This window comes from Saccopteryx bilineata, chromosome 1, assembly GCF_036850765.1.
Source record: "Saccopteryx bilineata isolate mSacBil1 chromosome 1, mSacBil1_pri_phased_curated, whole genome shotgun sequence".
In the NCBI taxonomy this organism is placed as follows: Eukaryota; Metazoa; Chordata; class Mammalia; order Chiroptera; family Emballonuridae; genus Saccopteryx; species Saccopteryx bilineata.
In genome coordinates this window covers 206,183,318-206,207,584 of record NC_089490.1, presented here as the reverse complement: position 1 = coordinate 206,207,584, position 24,267 = coordinate 206,183,318, and the positions used below count along the sequence as shown (strand labels likewise).

General features: G+C 46.5%; 1 protein-coding gene across 1 annotated transcript in view; it reads right to left on the bottom strand.

Annotated features, from left to right (window-relative positions):
• LOC136307309 (bifunctional heparan sulfate N-deacetylase/N-sulfotransferase 4) overlaps positions 1 to 24,267 on the bottom strand; it is a 142,127-nt gene that overhangs the window by 32,944 nt on the left and 84,916 nt on the right. The window contains exons 4-5 of the mRNA XM_066233960.1: positions 23,244 to 23,429; positions 21,026 to 21,154 (exon numbers count right to left, since the gene is read on the bottom strand). Of these exons, the coding sequence (XP_066090057.1) occupies positions 21,026 to 21,154; positions 23,244 to 23,429 (315 nt within the window). The remainder of the gene's footprint in view (positions 1 to 21,025; positions 21,155 to 23,243; positions 23,430 to 24,267) is intronic.

The window sequence follows — 24,267 nt, the reverse complement described above, 5'->3', positions numbered from 1 at the left end:
AGACACATCTGGTCAGAGTGCGGGCACCAGTCTTGCTCACGACCCGGCTCCTCCGGCTTTCACAGAACGTCTGACATCAAGTGCATCACTGCACCTCCCTATGCCTCCCTTTCTTCTGTTAAAACAACAACAAAAATAGTAAAGGTCAGTAATGGCACCTCTCTCTCAGGGTTGTTTGAAGACAAAATTATGCTAATGCCTCCAAAGGTCTGTAAGATCCAATGTCTGGTGCACAGGCCAAGTTCTCAAAAATGTTTTAATTTATTATATTTGACAAATGGATTTAAAAGAACTAAGAGGTATCGGTGAAGCAGAAAAGCGATGCCACGGACACACTGAGCCCCGACGTGAACAAGTGAAGAGCGTCCAGTCCATGAGGATGGGGCCCCGGGTGATGTGTGTGCCCACCCCGTCAGAACAGCCTGTTGATAGGACTCGAGCTCTGTCGCCGAAGAATATTTATCATTCTTTTTTGAAAATTGCCCTATCCAAAGTGAACCCCTCTCACTGAAGGATATGGTTCCATGAGAAGTAAACAATGGCTACAATGATTGTAAAAATATGTAAATGAAATGTTTGCCCTAAATCACTTTGATGATTACAAATGAGAGTGTTTTGAGGCTGGAGAGGTGGTGGGATAAGTCACCACACCCACCCCAACGTGGCACGCGGGTGACAGGCTTACCATAGGTCCACCACGGCGACGCCTTAGAAACCCGCCTAATTCAGACCTGTGCGATGGCCATTGAGGAATTTATAAATGAAGAAACCACCGATTTCCACAACGCCCATCCATAACTCATGAGTCAAGACAATTTAGCATGACACGAAAAGCTTATTGAGATGAGTAGTGGAGCGTAACGTGAACATGCCGGAGGAACTACTAACATCCCATCAGAAACACAGGCTTTCTTTTGAATGTGGACTTTAGTGGTCTGGCTGCAGAGATGGCTCCTCCTCGTGGTCGGCCAGAGCAGAGTGGTTCCAGGGCAGAGCGCTCTTCGACTCTGCTCAGGAGACGGCGCTCCACGCTGCATCTATTTGCTGATCTTGTCTGTTCAGTGTTGACGAGCCTGCTCCTTTCCTCCCAAGATGGCAAGGGACACGGGGAAGTTGCCGCGAGAGCTTGTGGATGTGGCAGGGCTACAGTCATGGATGCAGACTGCATCTTGGGTGCATTACCTAGTTCAGAGCATGTTTTTTTTTCTGGACGCATTCATAGCTTGGGGAGGGAATACGGGGAAAACAAAAGAGGCAATGAGGTGGGAACTGTGGTGTGTGGCAAAAACAGGACTCCCTTCCTCCCGGTCATCTATGTCCTTAATGTCCCCGGGTTGCCACGGCAGGAAATGGACATTTCTACCAGGACCAAAGGAGGCCCTAAAACACCCCCATATGATGACAGTTCCAACGTGATGACAGTTACTCAAGGGGGTGGGTTCTCTTTGTCCTAGAGAAAGTCAGGGGGTCTTCCTGGCAATTCCTAACAAGAAAGAGCAAGTGCCTGGATGCGCTTTCTAACTGTGAGAATGACACTCTCTACTGAATCTTTTTTTTTTTTATAATAAATTTTTATTAATGGTAATGGGATGACATTAATAAATCAGGGTACATATATTCAAAGAAAACATGTCTAGGTTATTTTGTCATTAAATTATGTTGCATACCCCTCGCCCAAAGTCAGATTGTCCTCCGCCACCCTCTATCTAGTTCTCTGTGCCCCTCCCCCTCCCCCTAACTCTCTCCCTCCCTCCCTCCCATGTCCTCCCTCCCCCCACCCTTGATAACCACCACACTCTTGTCCATGTCTCTTAGTCTCATTTTTATGTTCCACCAATGTATGGAATCATGTAGTTCTTGTTTTTTTCTGATTTACTTATTTCACTCCTTATAATGTTATCAAGATCCCACCATTTTGCTGTAAATGATCTGATGTCATCATTTCTTATGGCTGAGTAGTATTCCATAGTGTATATGTGCCACATCTTCTTTATCCAGTCTTCTATTGAAGGGCTTTTTGGTTGTTTCCATGTCTTGGCCACTGTGAACAGTGCTGCAATGAACATGGGGCTACATGTGTCTTCACGTATCAATGTTTCTGAGGTTTTGGGGTATATACCCAGTAGAGGGATTGCTGGGTCATAAGGTAGTTCTATTTTCAGTTTTTTGAGGAACCACCATACTTTCCTCCATAATGGTTGTACTACTTTACAGTCCCACCAACAGTGAATGAGGGTTCCTTTTTCTCCACAGCCTCTCCAACATTTGCTATTACCCGTCTTGTTGATAATAGCTAATCTAACAGGAGTGAGGTGGTATCTCATTGTAGTTTTGATTTGCATTTCTCTAATAACTAATGAAGCTGAGCATCTTTTCATATATCTGTTGGCCATTTGTATCTCTTCCTGGGAGAAGTGTCTGTTCATGTCCTCTTTCCATTTTTTAATTGGATTGTTTGTTTGTTTGTTGTTGAGTTTTATGAGTTCTTTGTAAATTTTGGATATTAGGCCCTTATCTGAGCTGTTGTTTGAAAATATCATTTCCCATTTAGTTGGCTGTCTGTTTATTTTTATATCAGTTTCTCTTGCTGAGCAAAAACTTTTAATTCTGATGTAGTCCCATTCATTTATCTTTGCCTTCACTTCTCTTGCCATTGGAGTCAAGTTCATAAAATGTTCTTTAAAACCCAGGTCCATGATTTTAGTACCTATGTCTTCTTCTATGTACTTTATTGTTTCAGGTCTTATATTTAGGTCTTTGATCCATTTTGAATTAATTTTAGTACACGGGGACAGGCTGTAGTCGAGTTTCATTCTTTTGCATGTGGCTTTCCAGTTTTCCCAACACCATTTGTTGAAGAGGCTTTCTTTTCTCCATTGTGTGTTGTTGGCCCCTTTATCAAAGATTATTTGACCATATATATGTGGTTTTATTTCTGGGCCTTCTATTCTGTTCCATTGGTCTGAGTGTCTATTTTTCTGCCAATACCATACTGTTTTGATTATCGTGGCCCTATAATATAGTTTAAAGTCAGGTATTGTAATGCCCCCAGCTTCATTCTTTTTCCTTAGGATTGTTTTGGCTATTCGGGGTTTTTTATAGTTCCATATAAATCTGATGATATTTTGTTCCATTTCTTTAAAAAATCTCATAGGGATTTTGATGGGAATTGCATTAAATTTGTATATTGCTTTGGGTAATATGGCCATTTTGATTATATTTATTCTTCCTATCCAAGAACAAGGAATATTTTTCCATCTCATTATATCTTTTTTGATTTCCCTTAACAATGCTTTGTAATTTTCATTATATAGGTCCTTTACGTTCTTTGTTATGTTTATTCCTAGGTATTTTATTTTTTTTGTTGCAATCGTGAAGGGGATTATTTTTTTGAGTTCGTTTTCTAATATTTTATTGTTGGCATATAGAAAGGCTATGGACTTTTGTATGTTAATTTTGTATCCTGCGACCTTACTGTATTGGTTTATTGTTTCTAATAATCTTTTTGTGGAGTCCTTCGGGTTTTCGATGTATAGGATCATATCATCAGCAAAAAGTGATAGCTTTACTTCTTCTTTTCCGATATGGATGCCTTTTATTTCTTTGTCTTGTCTGATTGCTCTGGCCAGAACTTCTAGCACCACGTTAAATAAGAGTGGAGAGAGTGGACAACCCTGTCTTGTTCCTGATTTAAGGTAGAAAGTCCTCAGTTTTATGCCGTTTAATAGGATGTTGGCTGATGGTTTATCATATATGGCCTTTATCATGTTGAGATATTTTCCTTCTATACCCATTTTGTTGAGAGTCTTAAACATAAAATTGTGTTGTATTTTATCAAAAGCCTTTTCTGCATCTATTGATAAGATCATGTGGTTTTTGTTCTTTGTTTTGTTGATACGGTGTATTACGTTAACCGTTTTGCGTATGTTGAACCATCCTTGAGATTCTGGGATGAATCCCACTTGATCATGATGTATTATTTTTTTAATATGTTGTTGTATTCGGTTTGCCAGTATTTTGTTTAGTATTTTAGCATCTGTATTCATTAGAGATATTGGTCTGTAGTTTTCTTTCTTTGTGCCATCCTTGCCAGGTTTTGGTATGAGGGTTATGTTGGCCTCATAAAATGTGTTTGGAAGTATTGCTTCTTCTTCAATTTTTTGGAAGACTTTGAGTAGAATAGGAACCAAGTCTTCTTTGAATGTTTGATAGAATTCACTAGTATAACCGTCTGGGCCTGGACTTTTATTTTTGGGGAGGTTTTTAATAGTTTTTTCTATTTCCTCCCTGCTGATTGGTCTGTTTAGGCTTTCTGCTTCTTCATGACTCAGTCTAGGAAGGTTGTATTGTTCTAGGAATTTATCCATTTCTTCTAGATTGTTGTATTTGGTGGCATATAATTTTTCATAGTATTCTACAATAATTCTTTGTATATCTATGATGTCTGTGTTGATCTCTCCTCTTTCATTTTGGATTTTATTTATTTGAGTCCTGTGTCTTTTTTCCTTGGTGAGTCTTGCCAAGGGTTTGTCAATTTTGTTGATCTTTTCAAAGAACCAGCTCCTTGTTTTATTGATTTTTTCTATAGTTTTTCTGTTCTCTATTTCATTTATTTCTGCTCTGATTTTTATTATCTCCTTTCTTCAGCTGGTTTTGGGTTGTCTTTGTTCTTCTTTTTCTAGTTCCTTAAGGTGTGAAGTTAAGTGGTTTACTTCGGCTCTCTCTTGTTTGTTCATATAGGCCTGAAGTGATATGAACTTTCCTCTTCTTACTGCTTTTGCTGCATCCCAGAGATTCTGATATGTCGTGTGTCATTTTCATTTGTCTGTATATATCTTTTGATTTCTGCGCTTATTTCTTCTTTGACCCATTCATTTTTTAGAAGTATGTTGTTTAGTTTCCACATTTTTGTGGGTTTTTCCCCCTCTTTTTTGCAGTTGAATTCTAGTTTCAAGGCTTTATGATCAGAAAATATGCTTGGTACAATTTCAATTTTTCTAAATTTGCTGATATTGTCTTTGTGGCCCAACATATGGTCAATTCTTGAGAATGTTCCATGTACACTAGAGAAAAATGTATACTCTGTCGCTTTGGGATGAAGTGTCCTGTAGATGTCTATCATATCCAGGTGTTCTAGTATTTTGTTTAAGGCCACTATATCTTTATTGATTCTCTGTTTGGATGATCGATCTAGAGCCGTCAGCGGTGTATTGAGGTCTCCAAGTATGATTGTATTTTTGTTAGTTTTTATTTTAAGGTCAATAAGTAGCTGTCTTATATATTTTGGTGCTCCTTGGTTTGGTGCATATATATTAAGGATTGTTATGTCTTCTTGATTCAACTTCCCCTTAATCATTATGAAATGACCATTTTTGTCTCTGAGTACTTTTTCTGTCTTGTAGTCAGCATTATTAGATATGAGTATTGCTACGCCTGCTTTTTTTGGGGTGTTGTTTGCTTGGAGTATTGTTTTCCAGCCTTTCACTTTGAATTTGTTTTTATCCTTGTTGCTTAGATGTGTTTCTTGTAGGCAGCATATAGTTGGATTTTCTTTTTTAATCCATTCTGCTACTCTGTGTCTTTTTATTGGTAAGTTTAATCCATTTACATTTAGTGTAATTATTGACACTTGTGGGTTCCCTACTGCCATTTTATAAATTGCTTTCTGTTAGTTTTGTATCTAGTTTGAGTCTTCTCTTTTGTTTTTCTATCATTGGTTTTTGTTTGTTTGTGTTCCATACTTCTTTTCTCTGTTGCTACCTTTTTTAAGTCAAGTGTTTTTGTGGTGGTTATTTCAAGGGTGGTTACCATTAAGTAATGAAAAGGGTACCTACCATATTCATTGTAGTACCCTATCTTATAAGTATTTCTGCACTTCATCGTCCTTTGCTACTGTTAATCTCCATCCCCTCCCCCCTTTTTTTCCTTTGTTGTCACAGTTTAAGTTTGGTTTTATTGTGTTCTTGGTGGAGCTGTTACTTGTGGTGTTGTTTTCTTTTGTTCTTTGAATCTGGTTGGAAAACCCCCTTTAATATTTCCTGGAGTGGGGGCTTTCTGTTGATAAATTCTCTCATCTTTTCTGTATTTGTGAATGTTTTTATATCTCCTTCATACTTGAAGGATAGCTTTGATAGGTATAGTATTCTTGGCTGAAAGTTCCTCTCTTTCAGGGCTTTAAATATTGGGGTCCACTCTCTTCTAGCTTGTAGAGTTTCTGCTGAGAAATCTGATGATAATCTAATAGGCCTTCCTTTATATGTTGTACTCTTCTTTTCCCTGGCTGCCTTGAGAATTTTTTCTTTGTCATTGGTTTGTGTCATCTTTATTATGATGTGCCTTGGAGTGGGTTTGTTGGGGTTAAGAAAACTCGGTGTTCTGTTTGCTTCTTGAATTTGAGGCTTTAGTTCTTTCCACAGGCTTGGGAAGTTCTCGTCTATTATTTGTTTGAATATATTCTCCATTCCATTTTCTTTCTCTTCTCCCTCTGATATACCTATTATTCTTATGTTATTCTTTCTGATGGAGTCAGACAATTCCTGTAGGGCTTTCTCGTTTTTTATTATTTTTGAGTCTCTTTCTTCTTCTCTCTGTTGTGCCTCAAGTTGTTTGTCTTCTATTTCACTAATCCTATCTTCAATCTGGGCTGTTCTGTTAGCTAAGCTTGTTACCTCGTTTTTCAGCTCGTGAATTGAGTTTTTCATTTCTGTTTGATTTGTTTTTATAGTTTCAATTTCCTTGGTAATATATTCTTTGTGTTCATTGAGTTGTTTTCTGATCTCCCTATATTGCCTTTCTGTGTTTTCTTGTATATCTCTGAGTATTTTTAAGATTTCTATTTTAAATTCTCTGTCATTTAGCTCCAAGGCTTCCAATATGTTGTCTTTTCTCAATAGATTTTTCCACATCTATTTGTGTTACCTCTCTTTCTTTTGTATCCATAATATTCGATTTCCTCTTTCTTATCGGCATCTGAGGGTGGTCTTGTTGATAACACTAATTAGAATTAATAATGAGTAAAAAGTAAAAAAAAATAAAAAGAAAAAAAAAAAGAAAAAAAAAAAAAAGGTAAAACACCCCCCCAAAAAAAACAGTAATAATTTATTATTTCCCCCTTTTTTCTTTCTTCTCTTTCCCTCCTCTTCCCTCCTCAGGGAAATATCGTGCCTATAATGGAGGGCCTGATTTGGGGTGAAGAGTTCAAGGGGCAAAAAAAGGGAGTAGGGACCTACTAAATGCAAAAAAAAAAGAAAAAAAAAAAAGGAAGAAAATCTTAGACAAGCATAAGATGATTTGCTTGTAAGTGATGGTCAACTAAGAGAAATAATGAGAGGGATAAGAGGGAACCAGAAAAAAGGAACAAAAAAGAATAATAAAGAAGAAAAAAATAAAAATAATAAGTAAAAATCTGTTGTATTAAGTGGAGCGAAGATTAAATACAATGGAGACCTTGGGTTGGGAGGACCCAAAATGCCACAAAATAAACAAACAAGAAAAAATATAAAAACAAAAGCAAAAAAGAGAAATAAAGCCAAATAAAGCCTTGAGTCCCAAATTAACTAATTTGTTCGTGATTGAGGATTATATGGGAGGAAAGTAAAATGAGAAAAGAAAAAACGAATAGAAAGGAAAAAATAAGAAAAAGAGAAAAATGAAGGAAGAAATAAAATAGGAAGAGAAAAAAAACAAAATAAAGCAAGACAAAAAAAAAAACAAAAAACAAAAGAGGAGGGAGTGAGAGTTAAGTGTTTTGGAGTATAACCTTAAAGGAGGGTGAGGATGAAGAAGAGAAATAAAATGCAACACTCGTGGGTAGTGTAGTTCAAGAAAGGGGAAGCATAAGATGGGCAGAGAATAGAAGGACCGATGTGGAGGAAATAAAGGCAATAAGACAGAAGAAACAAACAACAACAACAAAAAAATTAGTGGATCAAGTTGTAAAGTCTGTGGATTTTTCTTGATTTTGAGAGGTTAACTTCTTCCTTTTTCTTTTCTCTCCCTCTTCCTGGTCGGTGACTCTGTACCCCAGGCTCTGCCCCTGTGTCACACTTAGGTAGGGATTGCAGTTGATGGGATTCTATGGCAATGTCATATAATTGGCTTTAGTCTTGCTGGTAGTCACGGCTTGTTGGCGTTTGCAGGGTCCAACGATGAGAGAGTTTGCTTTCCTGGATTCTCTCTCCTAGTCCCCCCTTTCTGAATTAGCAGCCTGGTGATCCAGCTATAAGGCTGCAACTGCTTCTGCCTGGGGAGTAAGAGGCTCAAAGAGCTGGGAAATCCCCACTCTATCCCCACTCAGTGCAAGGCTTTGGGAAAGGCTCTGACAGTCAGGGCCTCCAGTTTAATCAGGCGGGGGTGGGAGTCAATTGTTGTCAAGGTGACTGTTCAGCGCCTATCATTTAGTTGGACCTCTCAACCCAGGCTTTCCACACTTTGTAGCCTGTTTTTGCAGGGAAGAAGAGGCACTAGTCTCTGCTTGCAACTAGTGTAGTATAGATCTTATTATCTGCCAAGTCCTTCTTGTTAGCGTTTATCCCTGAATATGGAGGCTCTATCAATCAGAAGTTGCCCCCGCCCCTTTAGCGAGAGGCACTAAAAAATATCACGCCTCTTGTCTTGGATCGCTGAACTGAGAGAGATCTTATCAATTAGAACCGAGGGTGCGCAGATTTCATGGGTTAAGCTAATTTCAGTGATTGGGTCGCAGCTGTGTTTCCGAAGGTATTTTAGGCTGCCTGCGCGCGCCCCTCCCCCAACGCTTGATTGTTAGCTTGAATGGCTGGGTGAGGTGCCCCGCCCACGGAGAGAATCTCCCAAGTCTCTCCCGCTCGCCCTGCCGCTGGCGGCTGGATCGCACCAGGCGCAGGATAATGGAGCACCTGGGTGTGCGGGCCAGTAGGGCGCTCTGGGCGCGTGGAATGCCCAGGGCACGGGCGCGAATGGGGTGCTCCGGGCATCGGTGGCTGGCGACTCTCACTCGCTGTGTGCGGGCCGCTGGGAACGTTAGCGGTGCCCAACCGGACCGGGCGCGCGCGCGCGGCGGCTCGCGGCGGCGGCTCGCGGCTCCCAAATGTGGGCTGACTCACCACAGGCGCACTTCCTCACGGCTTGAATGAACGTTGCTGCGGTAGATTCCTCCACACCCTCGTCTCTCAGATTCAAGTGATAACAGTCCTTTCGCTATCAGTTTGTGTGGAACTCCGGAATGCTCCGAGGATAAATTTTTCTGTTTCTAGTTGATAAATTTGTTGTGATTTAGGGGAGAGCTGTCGGACGCGCTGCTCACGGCGCCATTTCCGTGACGTCACTCCTCTACTGAATCTATCTGTTTGGTCTGTCGATGAGTCAGACATTCAGTCCCGTGACTTTACACGGCATCTCAAGGCCACCATGTGTCACCGCAGCAGGTGGGACTGCGGACTCATGTAGGCTAATGACTAGCATTGTGGGTGCCTGAGCGCACCTTAAAGTCCAGTTACCAGCTCTCCCAGTCCCACCTCTCCCAACTCTCCCCGTCTAGTAACTGCTGTCATCCACCTGTTTCGTCCGGCTCCACCCGCTGGGGTCGTCACCCCTGTTCCTTCCACATGTCACATCTAACCCATCACCAGTTAAAACGGACTCGCAGCCCGCTGGTTCCCAGTGTCCCGCTGGGACTGCCTGGCCCCCAGCTCACCTGGGATCTCAGCTCTGCCCTCGCTGACCACTGACTCCTCTCCACCCCACAGCCGGACCATTTCTTTCCAAACACGAGCCTCCTGCCTAGACCCCTCCTCGAGACCTTCCAGAGTCTCATGTCCCAGCTGTATCAAAGTGAAGTCCTTTTAACAACATAAAAACGCACTTGTGAAAACAGGCAGGATAGAACGCAAAGTCCTCCCAGGGCCTCCAAGGCCTTGCCCGCTGTGGTCTTGGGACTCTGCTGGTTTCCTGTCTCCAGCTCCGTCTTCTCCTCACTGTGCCTGAAGTGCACTGGACTCGCCGGGCCCTTCACCCTGCCAAGACAGCTCTGGCCGGGCCCTCTCTGCCAGAGTCATGCTGCCCTTGAGAATCCACACCAGGGACGGATCGCAGAGTCCCCTACCCCCTCCGCCGTCACACCCACTAATGGGGTCACGCTCGCTTCTCGCTCTGCTTGCGTGTTCTCTGTCCCCGCACTGGCATGCATTTGCATGTGTGCCCTGAGCCTTGGGCTTATTCTCACTCCATTGGAACGCTGCTTGGCATGGACGCTGCCCAACAGGAATGTGTGGAATGAACAAACAGCACACAGGGACAGGGAATGATCACATATCTCATTCCTCTGCCACAGAAACATAGAGAACATTTATAAAAAACATTGTGAGGAGTAGACTCCTTTTTTTCTTTTCTCTTTGCAACCTCAAAATAAATTGTTTATCCTAAAATAACTAGTTAATGAAGATTTTAAGACACCTTACCATGGTCTCCTGACATATTTCTATCATCAAATTCATTACGAGCGGTATGGGATTACTGTAGCACTTTAAACGTGATATTCAAGTTATTGTTATGTCCCCTGGTTCCCTTTCATAAGTCTGACTCTCTCCCTAGTATTTAACTATCTTCCTAACTAGTTACAGGAAGGGAATAAAGAGAGGTTAACAGTATACAAACTAAAGGTGGGTGAACAGAAGAAAACATAGGCATTTGCTGTACCCCAATAAAACAGTCTAATAAGTGTTGATAAAATGACCTAATACCAGTGGAACATGGGTTTGGCTCTAAGCTTTCTTTCTTTTTTTTTGACAGAGACAGAGAGAGAGTCAGAGGGAGTGACGAATAGGGACAGACAGACAGGAACAGATAGAGATACGAAGCATCAACTCTTTGTTGCAGCACCTTAGTTGTTCATTGATTGTTTTCTCATATGTGCCTTGACCAGGGGGCTACAGCAGAGCGAGTGACCCTTTGTTCAAGCTGGTGACCATGGGGTTCCAAACCTGGGTCCTCTATGTCCCAGGACGACGCTCTATCCACTGCACCACCGCCTGGTCAGGCCAGCTCTAAGCTTTCTAATAGCCACATGAAAAGGTGACCCTAGTTAGCTGTGCACATGGCCATTTTATAAGAATAAAAGACCGTCCTGGCCTGTTGGCTCAGTGGTAGAGCATTTGCCTGGCATCTGGAAGTCCCAGGTTCGATTTCCAGCCAGGGCACACAGGAGAAGCGCCCATTTGCTTCTCCACCCTTCCCCCTCTCCTTCTTCTCTGTCTCTCTCTTCTCCTCCAGCAGCCGAGGCTCCATTGGAGCAAAGTTAGCCCAGATGCCGAGGACGGTTTAATAGCCTCTGCCTCAGGCACTAGAATGGCTCTGGTTTCAACGGAGCAATGGCCCAGATGGGCAGAGCATCACCCCCGGTGGGCATGCCTGGTGGATCCTGGTTGGGCACATGTGGGAATCTGTCTGTCTGCCTCCCTGCTTCTCACTTCAGAAAAAAAAAAAAAAAAGAATAAAAGACCAACTGCTCATGAGGGGCAGAACTATTTCTGATACAAAGTCTTTTTTCAGAAATTTCTTCCAAGGTGTTCAAAGAGAGGGCTCTAAGAACCCAGTCAGTGTCGAGATCAGCAGAGCCGCTCCTGAGAGTGCCTGCCCAACACGCCCACGATTGGTTCAGAAGCTGCCACCATAATGATGGTGGCAGTGAGACACTGTGCTGGGGACCATGGCTGGGGAAGGCATCCCTCTGCTCCTTGGCTGAGGTCCTCAAGGAGCTGCAGAGCATGTGGAGAAGTGCACAGACTCCCCAGGACAGAGCCTCAGAACCTGGCCTCACCGCAGCGGCCAGGGAGCCGGGTGTCGGTGCATTTGGTTTCATTTCTTCATAGTCAGTTCTCTGTTTTCTCCCCGCTGACATCAGGGGGGATGCAACGAGATTAATGAGTTTAATGGGAAGCGTAGATAAATGTACCAGATATTAAATCCACTCTCCTGTATGATCATCTGTTTGCTCACAGGGAAAAATGTACAAATCACCAGGAAGGAATGACAGCCTGCCTTGTCTTGCTGGAAGCAGGAAGTTCAAAGTGGCTTTTCTCAGATGAGACAGTCTTACCGACGGATTTCTTTCCGTTCTTCTTTGGCGTGCAAAAACACTTTATTAAAGACACTAAAGCAGTGGTGGGATTCAGCCAGCCGGCACCAGTTCAGCAGAACCAATGCCTAATTTTTTGTTGAGTCTGGCAAACCGGCCGTTAAAAGGCCCTTGTCATCAGGGTTCTCTCTGAGGTGGGCGCCTGGGCAGCCACCCAATGTGGACATCACAAATTGACATTCCTAACTCTTTTTTAGAACATTGCAACAGAGTATTCTAAGTGCCCGTAATCATGTTCATTTTGTCCACGGGTGAAAAGATGGGAGGGAACTATGCTTGTAATATTTATTGATTCATTTCATAAAACTCATTAGACTGTTGAGGAAATACTACCTTTTCATTCCCTTGCATCTATTATGTCAGTAAACATATAGAGTCAAGAGAAAAAGTGCCCAGCCACCAGGGGGTGACATGCTGTCACTGGAAATACCTTCAATACCAGTTTTATTGTCATCTTCTTGGGTAATATTTCATACTTTTTCATTAGGATTTTAAAACTCTTTCTTATAACCTAACTTCTATTGTTCTTATTGAAGTATTAAATGCATGAAATCATAAACTACCTTTTGGGATATTGCTTTTTTCTTTTTTATATACTTAACACGGTCATGAAGGCAGAGAACGGATTGCTAGGTTATTTGAATCCCAGCACCACACTAAGTGGAGGATCGTGAAGCTTGTGGGTTTTCCTAAAGGAAAGTGCATCTTAAAATCTCCTTCGCTGGCTGCTGGTCCAAGTCCATTATTTCTGTCATTGTGATGACTCTAAAAGCCAGTGGCTAGGGTAACACTGCCACATGGTGTTTTGTGATCTGAGAATAGAAGGATTCTGGAAGTAGTGTGCTGAAGACGTTCATTTAAGAGAACAGAGGAAGGAGGAGGAAAAGGAGGGAGGGAGAGAGGAAGGATGGAAGGAGAGAAGGGGAAAGACAGGAGAAAAGAAATAAAGAAGGACAGGAAAACAGAGGGGACCTGGGGAAGACGGTGTGGACAGAAACTCTGAGACTTTTTAAACCTTCCCCAACAAACGCCTGCAAATCAAACCATGTACATATATTATACATCCTTCTCAGCATAGCCACATAGGAGCCTCTCATGGGGGGAAAAAAAAACAGACAAAATAATTTGATTTTCTGAGATGCCAAAGTAGGAAAATATCATCATTAGAACAGAGTTCATGTTATTTTTTTTATTTTCACACTGTCCGACTCTGAGGAGTGGCCGGGGGAAATGAAGTCCTAATAAGCGAAGCGAAACAGAGGAAAAACGACCCCCAAGGGCCTTTCCGCTTCCCTGCACCTTCTAGTGAAAATCAAACAGACCAGGAAGAAGAATGTCGACAGGGTGAGAGTTTCAGAGGTTGTGTGAGCTGTGGACGAGAGGGTCGTGACATTAAGAGTTTTGAATTCTGCGGTGGGGTGAACACTAACACTAACACCTACAAAAAAGCTCACGCTCTGATTTCGAGCTCGTGGACCCTCCCAAGCCGTACTCTCCTCTCCAAGCCTCTTGGTCACGTCAACCCTGAGACGGCGTGTTTTCCTTATCACCAGGAATTCTCTGATTTTGCCTCCAAAGTACTCCTAAGCCTGAAGTGTCCCGCGCCCCAGCCCTTCCCCATCCCATAACCCAAAACAGAGAACGACAGCAAGGAGGCTTGTCTGCTGACTCAAATCCACACAAAGAGGCGGCTCTATTTCCTGTGGTTGAAAATTTATTCGTGCTCACGGGCCATTCCACCGCCTTCTGAAACGTGCTTTGGGAAAACTAAATAATCCCGTGACGGTCGGTGAAATAGACTTCCCCAAGAACGCATGGCTGTTCTCATTTATTTTTCTAAGGAAACAAAATGGAAAACAACAGTGTAATTTTATGACTGGCTTCCCGTCTGCGGATGTCTGGGAATGCAGATGGTACTCCATCACGGACGGGGACAAGTACCATGTCCGCGGGGAGGGACGTCGGCACCGTGAGGGCCCGACCTCGCGTCTGATGAGGAGACAGAGCTCGGTTTGGGGGACAGTGCGCTCTGCTCTGTGGAGGGGGCGCTGCTGCCACTCTGACCCGCTCACTTCCAAGTAACCTGAGGGTGGGAGATGAGACAGAACCCGTAACACCCCAGACGTGGAGAAACCACGGGGTCTCCCATCCTCTGGGCTCCCGTGCTGACCACTCCCTTTCTCAGATGGACAGAGAGGATCTTTTCCACGTGCTGAGGCCAAGCATGAGCCCTGGATGCCAGAATGCACAGTGCCCTGCTGGACATGTCGGTCATTGAGAACTGGTGACTCAGATCCTTTATGTAAAGGTTAGGCCTGCAAATCTTTTAAGAAAAGTGTAAGAGAAACCCAGATAAAGGGAAAGAAGAGGTGAGTGCAGTCTGGCAGTGGATGGCAACAGAATCTCCACCTTCTCCGTGCCCTGCAGGGGGCCGCTCATCCCTGCAGGGAGGCTGTTCTCCTGGGCGCCCAGCCTTCTGCTCCCGAGATGCTAACAGCTTCCAAAGTCCTGAGCTGACAAGAGGCAGCCCTTACCCTGGGGGAGCCCTTAGAAGTGACTTTCCTTTTAAAAACAAACACTGTGGAACACATTAGAAATCACCCCTGACCCGAGGGATAGGTAGGGTGGGGCAGAAGTGGATTTATAGCTGTTTGCATGGAAAATAACGCTATAGCTAATAATGAACACAAGGATCAACTCTGGGCTCGCGCTGTGAACGCGCCTGGGCCTCGCCCTGAACAAGTGTACATAGAAACATGTCCTGGTGAAATACAGAACTGCTTTGTTCTGCACAAACCATTGTCTAATTGTTACGATTTTCTCTAATGCACACCATTGATAGAAAATCAAAGCCAAAATCGCTGAACACACGGATGCCTCAGTCTCTGTTCCCAATAGTTCTTTTCTGTCAACTCTGACCAGATGTGGTGGTGCCTTGTGGTTTATTTGCTTGTGTTTCATGTTACACGCTTCTGAGAATTCCCGCCTGTCCTTGGTCCTGCGTTATTCCACCGTTAGAGAGAACTTACCAGTTTGGTCTGGGTGATTCCACACTGATGTTCTCCTCCTCACAGCTGCCTCCTCTCCGACCTGCCTGTGCAGCCCACGCTGGTCCATCCATCCTGCTTCTGTTATTGGGATCCGGAGCCCAGGGACGACCGGGCACACAGCAGGAAGCTCGTTCAGCAGCCCGGGTGTGTGCAGCAGCAGGCGGCACATGAAGAGTATGTCACCGCCGCCCCGTTATGCTCCGTTGTCAGCTTCCAGTTCACCAGAATGTGCCACGGGTCCACGGTTGGGCAAGCGTAGCCTAGGTGTGTCTAGGTGCTGCTCTGCGCTTGAGAATGCATCACAGGTATGTCGGTTCCCCTGTTGCCATTTCAAAGCACCCTAGCATCTGAGCATCGTTAACTATATACATTCATTAAGAAAACCTGGAAAATCCATTTTCACCTTGTTCTTTGTGGCAGCAGGAAAACCACATGAGTTAGAAGAGAAAAATGACATCCGGTCAGGTGCATTCATTTCCACCTCTGACAGTTGCTGGGTGACACCATCGAATAAGCCCCCAGACTTCCTCTCCATTGTCAGCGGCTGCCTGTTTTATAGGGTTGTGTCTGGGCTTGAGTGATGGCGGCTCACCTGGCATAAGCTGTTTCTACCTCGTCCATGATTAAATTATATTTCTTCCTGTCTGGACAGAGATTGTATTGAAAATGCAGGAAGGATTCAGCACCAGGGAAATAATTGTGGGAGCATCTGACAGGGAGGCGTGGAGCAGGGGTGCAATGTAAGTACATGATGAGGCTGTGCTGGGAACTCGGAGGAGGAGGACAGAGTTGTCTGCGTGTGACGTGGCCCGGGCCTCGCCGCACTTCTGAGATGCCATTCCGAGGGCTCTCCTGCCATAGAATTTTCCATCACGCGGTGTGTCTGGGCAGAGCCAGCTGGCAGTCAGCTGGATCGGAAGCCCCTGTAGGCCAGCGTCCCAGATAGTTCACCGTGAGTCCAGATGGATTTACACAGATTCTCATTTGCACATTCTGTCTCAGAGGTATGTTAAGAAATAATGACATCTTAACATGGGTAAGAAAACAGGGTATCAGAAAGAATCAAAAATTAAAAAAAAAACATTGAAAATGCTCAAAGCAATTCTACCAGAGAGACTGGGGCACAGAAAGGACACAGGTCTCCATGCGAGGGTCGCATGCACTGAGGGGACCCCGACGTTGGACGCTGGACACGGCAGGGAGGGCGGTGGGAGTCATGACCCAGAGTGAGACACACATGGGGCTTTTCAAGGTTATTGAATCCCGTCCCCTTACTGTGGGCAGATGGGTTTTCAGGAGGGATGAAAAAGCGATGTAGTTGCTGGTTCTGTTTATAAGTGCCCTGGAGAGGGGCACTCTGGGACACGCCCCTGCATGCTTCCTGAGCTGTCCTGGCCTCAGAGGACACTTCCCTACAAATGAATCTGGAAAGGACCCACGCCGTAAACCGGTTCTGCGTAGCCCGGCCGTCCCATCCCTGTCAGCGGATGGATGCTTTCTCCTCAGTGTCCCCGAACACCTCTGCCCCTGACCCTCTCCTGGGTTGGCTCAGGCTTTTGTTTTTCTACCTGTTGAGGTCAACCTTTCTTCTTCTGACCTCAACAATCGTAGAGTAAAACCAAATTTAATAGGATAGGTTTGTAATATTTAAAATCAAACCTACTTTGTGTGTGTGTGTATATATAAATATATATAATTTATGTTTCACAGTGAAAGCGATTTATTTTTATGTCTCATTGGATCAGAAGAGAATCGCAGATTCATAGGTCAGATGAGACACTAAAAAGCGATAGACATCCACACTTCTATTCAGACACAAGTTCTATTCGAACAACTTCAAGGACAAGGAATGGACATCAGGCTGCACAATTTCCTGGCAGATTTCCTCTATCCTTATGTGATGTTTAATGCTGAAATTATACCACTTTTTTTTTTTTGAGAGGGAGAGAGAGAGAGAGAGAGAGAGAGAGAGGAGAGAGAGAGGAACATCGAGCTGCTCCTATCTGTGCCCTGACTGGGCATCGAGCTGCCAACCTCTGCACTTTGGCATGATGCTCTAACCAACTGAGCTACCCGGCCAGTGCTTCATTTTCTTTTTTTAATTTATTTATGAATTGATTTTTTAGAGAGACAGAGAGAGTAAGGAGGGAGGGTAAGGGAAGCATTCATTTGTTGTTTCACTTATTTATACACTCACTAGTTGCCTCCCATGGGTGCCCTGACCGGAAATCGAACCTGCAACCTTCTCTTTACAGGACGACACCCCAACCAACTGAGATAACTGGCCAGCACCCACTATTTTCTTTGAAAGCGATTTGGGTCAGTCCGTGATTCCCCATGAAACTGTACCCTGCGAGCCCCTGTCTGTCATCCCAGTGCGCCCGGAGGGACTGGGCATGAACACGATCCCCTGGCCTCTCGCCGCTCCCTTCTTCACCCATCCATCAGCGAAGTGAACCCTAATACTGTGGACAGAGAGCCACAGACCCTTAGAAATCCACAGAGGAAATCGCCACCCAAGAGAGATATCATCAGGCCGCATGTCTACAGGACTTCTGAGATGGGAACATGTTGATCATTAATGTAAAAAAAAAAAAGAGAGATGAAGTACGATTGGCCTTTGGTCCTCAGAGCTCCCACCAGCACGGGTGAATGCATAGGTCAGGGCCAGCCCTCCCGGGCTTCACTGTCCTACGGTCCGAGTTGGTCAGAACGGTGGGTCCAGAACATGCTCATCTCTCTGGATGACCTCACTGATGTTGAATGCATCCTGCTATGACTGTAGTTCCCCAAGAAGCTTCAAGTGACCCCGACGATAACGCCCCCACTGACCTCTCCTCTGGGAAGTGGCCCTGTCAGGATACGGACATTCCTTGAAGTGTACCTGTGAACTGCCTTACAGCAGAAACACAGCTGCACATCCATGTCCTCCCAGGTGTTTTCCTCAGTGTGGTGCAGGTGAGACACTAGGGAGACACCGTGTCCTCTGACAAAGGAGCCAGCGACGGCCAGAGGGGAAGGCTGGTGTCCTCTCAGGTTTTTCCTCCTTCCGTTTTTCCTTCCTTCCCTCCATTTCTGAGGCTCCGTTCTCGTCAGACTCGCTGGGGCCCTCTCACTCGGGGCAGTCGTTAGTCCGGCAGCCTCGAAGCTCCTCCCCACGTCTGTGGGGAGAGCTGCTCACAGCCTGTGACCTGTGCGCCTCTGTTCATAGCACACCCATGGCCATCTCCTGGAGCCTGCCAGTGTCCCCCCGAGGGCAGATGGCTGTACACTGCTCGTGGGTGGAGCGGCATCAGTTCTGGTCCCCAGGTGGACAGGAGTTCCACGTTTCCATGGTCTTCTCTGCATCCATCTCTTCCTGACATCTTTTATTTCACTCACAGGAGGCTCCTCATCGGGTGGCTGGTTAATTGGTTAGTTTTGTCAGTCCAGGTGGAATGGGTCACAACATGCTCAAACATGATGACGCTGGGCATGTCGGTGAGGCTGTTTTTCACATGATGTTAACAACTGAGTTGGTCAACTGAGTGGAGCAGATTGCCCTATGAATGTGGGTAATTCATAGGGGGACAGAAGAGAGGGACAGAAGAGAACAAAAGGCTCCCACGCTGCCCCCCTGCCATGAGTAGAAGGGAACTCCTCTCACCTGGCTGGCTTTGAGCTGGGACATTGTATTGCTCCTGCCCTTTGAACTTGAAGTGACACATGGGCCCCTCCTGGGTCTCGGGCCTGCCAGCCTTTGGACTGGACCTACCCCATCGGCCTGTGTTAGTCTCCTGCTGGCCAGCTGCAGATCAGCAGACGTGTCCCCCCCATCAGGGCCTGAGCAAATTCCTTATGATGACTGCCTGCCCCCGCCCCCTCAATTAACTAGCGATTCTGCCTCTCTGGAGAGCACTGACCCAGGTCTGCAGTCACTCCTGCCTGTGCAGCGCTAGACTGAGACCCGTGTTCCCAGGCACTCATCAGATGAGCTGCCTATACCCGTCTCCTGGAGCCTGCCAGTGTCCCCCCGAGGGCAGATGGCTGTGCACTGCTCGTGGGTGGAGCAGCATCGGTTCTGGTCCCCCAGGAGCACCAGCTGCCCCATCCAGCTCCTGTTTCCATGCTCAGGGTGTCCTGCGCTGGCCACGCCCCTGGCCGACTCTCGCGTTGCTCCTCCGGCTGGTTGCCGGGTCTCTGGCCTTCCCTCGCGTGTCCTCGTTGGAGCCCACCGTCCATCCACAAGGACAGGCCAGGACCGTCTGTGGGCGTGGACGGACATGAGGGGCCTCCTGAACACGCCCTCTTCAGCTGCTCTGTTCCGGCTGCCAGTGAAGTGAGTCTGTCTGGCAGCGGTCAGCGTTTTCAAGGGAGGTTCACCGCCGTCCGCTCTTTGCTTCGTTTTTAATAACTGTGCAGCTTGGGGGGGGGGTGTTTCTCGACGACTTACTAAGATAAAACATTTTCACGCCTGTTCTTCCCCCAGCAATCCCCCTCCAACTGACAAGTTTCCATCTTTACACATGTAGGTTTTCATTTAACTGCTTTAAGAATTTAAAATACCAAGTGGAAGCCCTCGAAACACTTCCTTTTACGCATAGATGACTGGGTGATTGTGTTGTTTAAGGGGTGAGTGGTTTTCTCGGAGGGGGAGCATCCTTACATTGAGCTAGGTGGGCAGAGGGCACGGGCCCCTGGTCAGACATTTGTGAGCACGGGGCTTGCGTGTGCGTGTGTGTGTGCATTGTGTGTGTGTGTGTGTGTGTGTGTGTGTGTGAAGCAGGACATGCTGGTCTGAGACCTCAGGAATGGACTCTTCCTGGGAGAAAAGTCAGGATGGAAACGGTGCCCACACCATCCAACAACGGTATCGCCCCCAACGCCGCTGTGGTGACCCACGTAGGACAGGACATGCAATTGCAGCATTCTGAAAGCAGACACAATGAAAAAGAAATAAAAAAAGGACCAAATTCTCTATCTCTGACTCCCAACAAAATCAGTGGAGGTTTTCAAAGTGGGCATCTGATCACCTTCGTCCACGAGGTGGAACATGGCGTCGGGCGCGGTGAAAGTTTCTAGGAGAGGGAGTCGGTGAGTCTGCTGAGGTCTTGAACCAGAAGCAAATGTAACTTATGGACAGAATACACACCACTGCTGATTCTGTGAGAGTCCATCTCTGGCTAGAGAACAGCTCATGGATATGTCTGTGCTACAAGTCAAGACCAGAAGCCAACACTGAGGGTGTTGTTTGACATTTTTTTTTTTCTTTTCATTTTTTCATTTTTCTGAAGCTGGAAACGGGGAGAGACAGTCAGACAGACTCCCGCATGCGCCCGACCGGGATCCACCCGGCACGCCCACCAGGGGCGACGCTCTGCCCACCAGGGGGCGATGCTCTGCCCATCCTGGGCGTCGCCATATTGCGACCAGAGCCACTCTAGCGCCTGAGGCAGAGGCCACAGAGCCATCCCCAGCGCCCGGGCCATCTCTGCTCCAATGGAGCCTTGGCTGCGGGAGGGGAAGAGAGAGACAGAGAGGAAAGCGTGGTGGAGGGGTGGAGAAGCAAATGGGCGCTTCTCCTGTGTGCCCTGGCCGGGAATCGAACCCGGGTCCTCAGCACGCTAGGCCGACGCTCTACCGCTGAGCCAACCGGCCAGGGCTAATTGCTACGTTCCATCGAACAAGTCCGTGTTTTCCTTGATGGGGGGTCATTGGGGAGTTGAATCAGGTGGAGATGTAGCCTAGTTTCTCTCTGGAAGGGCTGGTGTCTACCAGCCATCGTTGTGAAAGGGCTGAGACTAGAAATAAAAGGCAACACACGGGAGAAAGAAAATTCTGCTGTGACGTAAAAAAAAAAAAGAAGCACGAGCAGAATACGTACTGGGTTCAGAAGGATGGTCAGGAATAGCTCGCCTCCCTGGATGCTCTTGTCCAGCTCTTGGGGCCCTCCGGGGTACTCCTTGTAGAAGATGGTGTGGGTGAACAGCCCGCAGGTCTGCCGAGGGAGGACCTGAGGACAGGGGAAACAGACAGGTCATTGACCTCACTGACCACTCCACCACTCCTCAGGGCTCCCGTCTGCACGCCGCACCCGCTAACGCGCTGCCCCAACTGTGGAAGCCCACGTCTTATTGTGATCAAGAGCGGACATTGGTGTGATGATGCAACTATGAGCTGAGTCAGCTCTGACTCCCGGCAACCCCATAAATGAGTGACGTCCACAGTGTCCTGTCCTCACAGCCCTGCTCAGCCCATGGCTTCTCTCATGGAGTCCATCCATCCCTGTCACGTGTGGTCTTCCTCTTTTCCTTCAGCCTTCTCTGTCCCCAGCATGACTGTGTTTCCCAAATAACCTGCCTTCTCACCGTGTGCCCAGGTAGGACAGCTTCCATTCTGTCATTCTGCCCCAGCGAAAGTTTCAGGGTTCACTTGCTCTGAGACCCACATGTTTGTCTCCCTGACATCTATGGGTTTTAGTTAAAGCAGTTCACTCAGTTCTATCGATCTCACTCACCAGCTGAGTTATAGGTTAAAGGATTGGCAATAAATAATAAATGAATAAATATAATAGTCTCCTTAGGGTTAATTTAATTCAAATGTGGAGATTCTCCATGGTCACGTTCTTCCTGGCAGGAGGCATCGCTGCCGTTGCTCTTGATTTCCAGCTGGACATGGCTCTCAGGTTCTGGGATTCACATGGTCAGTTCTCACCATACCCCCACTTCCGCCACCTTGACCAGATGGCTTGATTTCTACTGCCCTCTGAATTGAAATGTGAATCACAGAAGCAGTCACATCCCCTCACAATTGCTTCTGGCACAGGCTGTGGGAATACGTTCTGTTGTAGATCTGCCCGTTCAACAGAGAAAGTAGGGAAGTGAGTTTATTCTAAGAACTTACTTCTGAGTCATACCCTCCTCCTAATCTAATGGGGAAAAAATGCCTCTGCTTATACCACAAGGCTCTCATTTTATTTCGTCTTTGCTTAATTTTTAAAACAGTTGGTATTAAATTCAAGGGAAACGAAGGCTGCTCATAATATTGCCTGAAAAGAATGTTTTTTATTCTATAATTTGTCAAGTGGCCACACAACCCCCGGGACAGGGGGGTGCTTTCACTCTGACTTGGAATTACGGGAGTGATACTTTTTCTACCGTCTGGATTTCCATGAACATCCACACCGCCATCTGCATTATCGTTAGCTCCCTTTAGATCTGTGTCTTCTCCTACCAATTTACAATAAAGCGTTAAGGTTCTATGATCAGAAAATGTGGAGTGATCTTGCGCTCTCTTTGGTTGTCGATAGCGATGAGAGAGCTAGACCAGTGGACAGAGAGATTGTTCTAACAGGCATCTGAATAATGGACACAGAAAACACAGGTAACTTCAAGATGGCAGAGCAGCTTATCACCCTGGCCACTGACCCTGAGAACAGGACCCAGGTGCTGGGAGTGGGGTGGACATGGGGAAACGGGCCATTTTAGCTCAAGTGAGAGAATCCTACTTTTCATCAGAATCCTACTTTTAAAGTTCTCATGAATGATTATCAATTCCCATCTATCGTTACTTTGGTTTCGTTCTCATAGAAAGGAATTGGTACATCTCTCTTACATCAGAACATTCCTTTCTCAGTGAGCATATCTGAAAAGAAAGTCGAGCCCTTTGCTTTGGAAGTGCGCAAGGAAAAGAGAGACGTGCAGTATCTTAAGACACTCCTCGGCGTCTAGATGCCCACACCCACAGAGTGCAGGAATGAAGTCCCCGGACGCTATGTGACTTGTGGGGGTGTTTGCTTGGCCCACAAACCCACACTTTGCCTGGAAAACTCTCGAGAAAACCACCTACTCAACAGACCCAGAGAAATTCCCCGGAAGTGGTGGTCCTCACGTCCTTCCATGCTGAGACTGCGGGGAACCGTGGATGTGAACCCTGACCCGATATTCTGAGCTGGTCTTGTACTTGCCCAATTGCCCCCCGCCCCCCAGCTTAAGAAGTAAGCGTGTATCCACCTGTGACCAGGCACCACCGCTGCGCACGGCAGGGGTTTGGAAGGGACAGGTGGGGTGGTGCCAGCCCAACCCACATGGGGTGCTGCTCACCATGATGCCGTTGTGCACGAAGCCCTTGCGGTGCCGGGCAGGTTTGAGATGCGGGTACTCCTCCGTGCTGGTCACCTGGATGCCCCAGACCTTCTTCCATGCTGTGTACAGCTGCATGTGGACTGGGTAGACCCCGGAGTGGTGTGGGGCCACTGCGTAGCCCATGTGGGTGGGTATCCCGTGCTCCTGAAAGAAAGCCAGACGTCACACCAGGGCGGTCGATGGAACTTAGTTACCGTGTGTCCGCGAGCCCTTACTCAGGATGCATGGGATTCTGTGCCGCCGTGAGGAACAGGAAAAGGAACAGTTGTGTCTCCAGCAGCTCTTAACCCAATTGAGCTTTGATGGTGTCTCAGACACAGCGGGTGGGCACCCCGGGCGTGTGGTGCGTGGGTGAGATGAATTCTGAATTGTGAAGACAGTAAGTCTGGGGGAAGAGGGGAATAGCACATGGCCCTTCCTCAGACTGATACAGAGAAATGTGTTACAGGTACTCCAGGATGAGCTGGAAGAGCACAGTGTGTGCGTGTGTGAGAGAGAGTGTGCGTGTATAACCGTGTGAACATGAGTGTGAGGCTGTATGGGAGTGTGTGTGGGGTGTGCATATATGTGTGTGAGTGTGCATATGAGAGTGTGAGTGCATATGAGAGTGTGAGTTGCATATATGTGTGTGAGTGTGCATATGAGAGTGTGAGTGTGCATATGAGAATGTGAGTGCCCACAGTGCTGAAGACAAGTGGAAAGGTGAAGATAAACCATCAGTGACGAGCTTCCCCTCCTAACTTGGGTGACTGGAGCTGATTCTGTTTGGACGGTGCGGACAGGACGCTCTCCGAGCAGGGGGTGCCGTCTCTGTCCCATCCTCTGGGGAGAAGGACCCAGTGACAGTTGTCAAGACGCACGGGACGTGGGAGGCTGTGGGTTAGGATGCTGCTGCGGGGGCAGGGTGTATAGAGAAAGGGCAGGGGCACCTGAGCTGGGTGGGGTGTTGGGACTCGGACTCAGGACGGGCCACACAGGACGC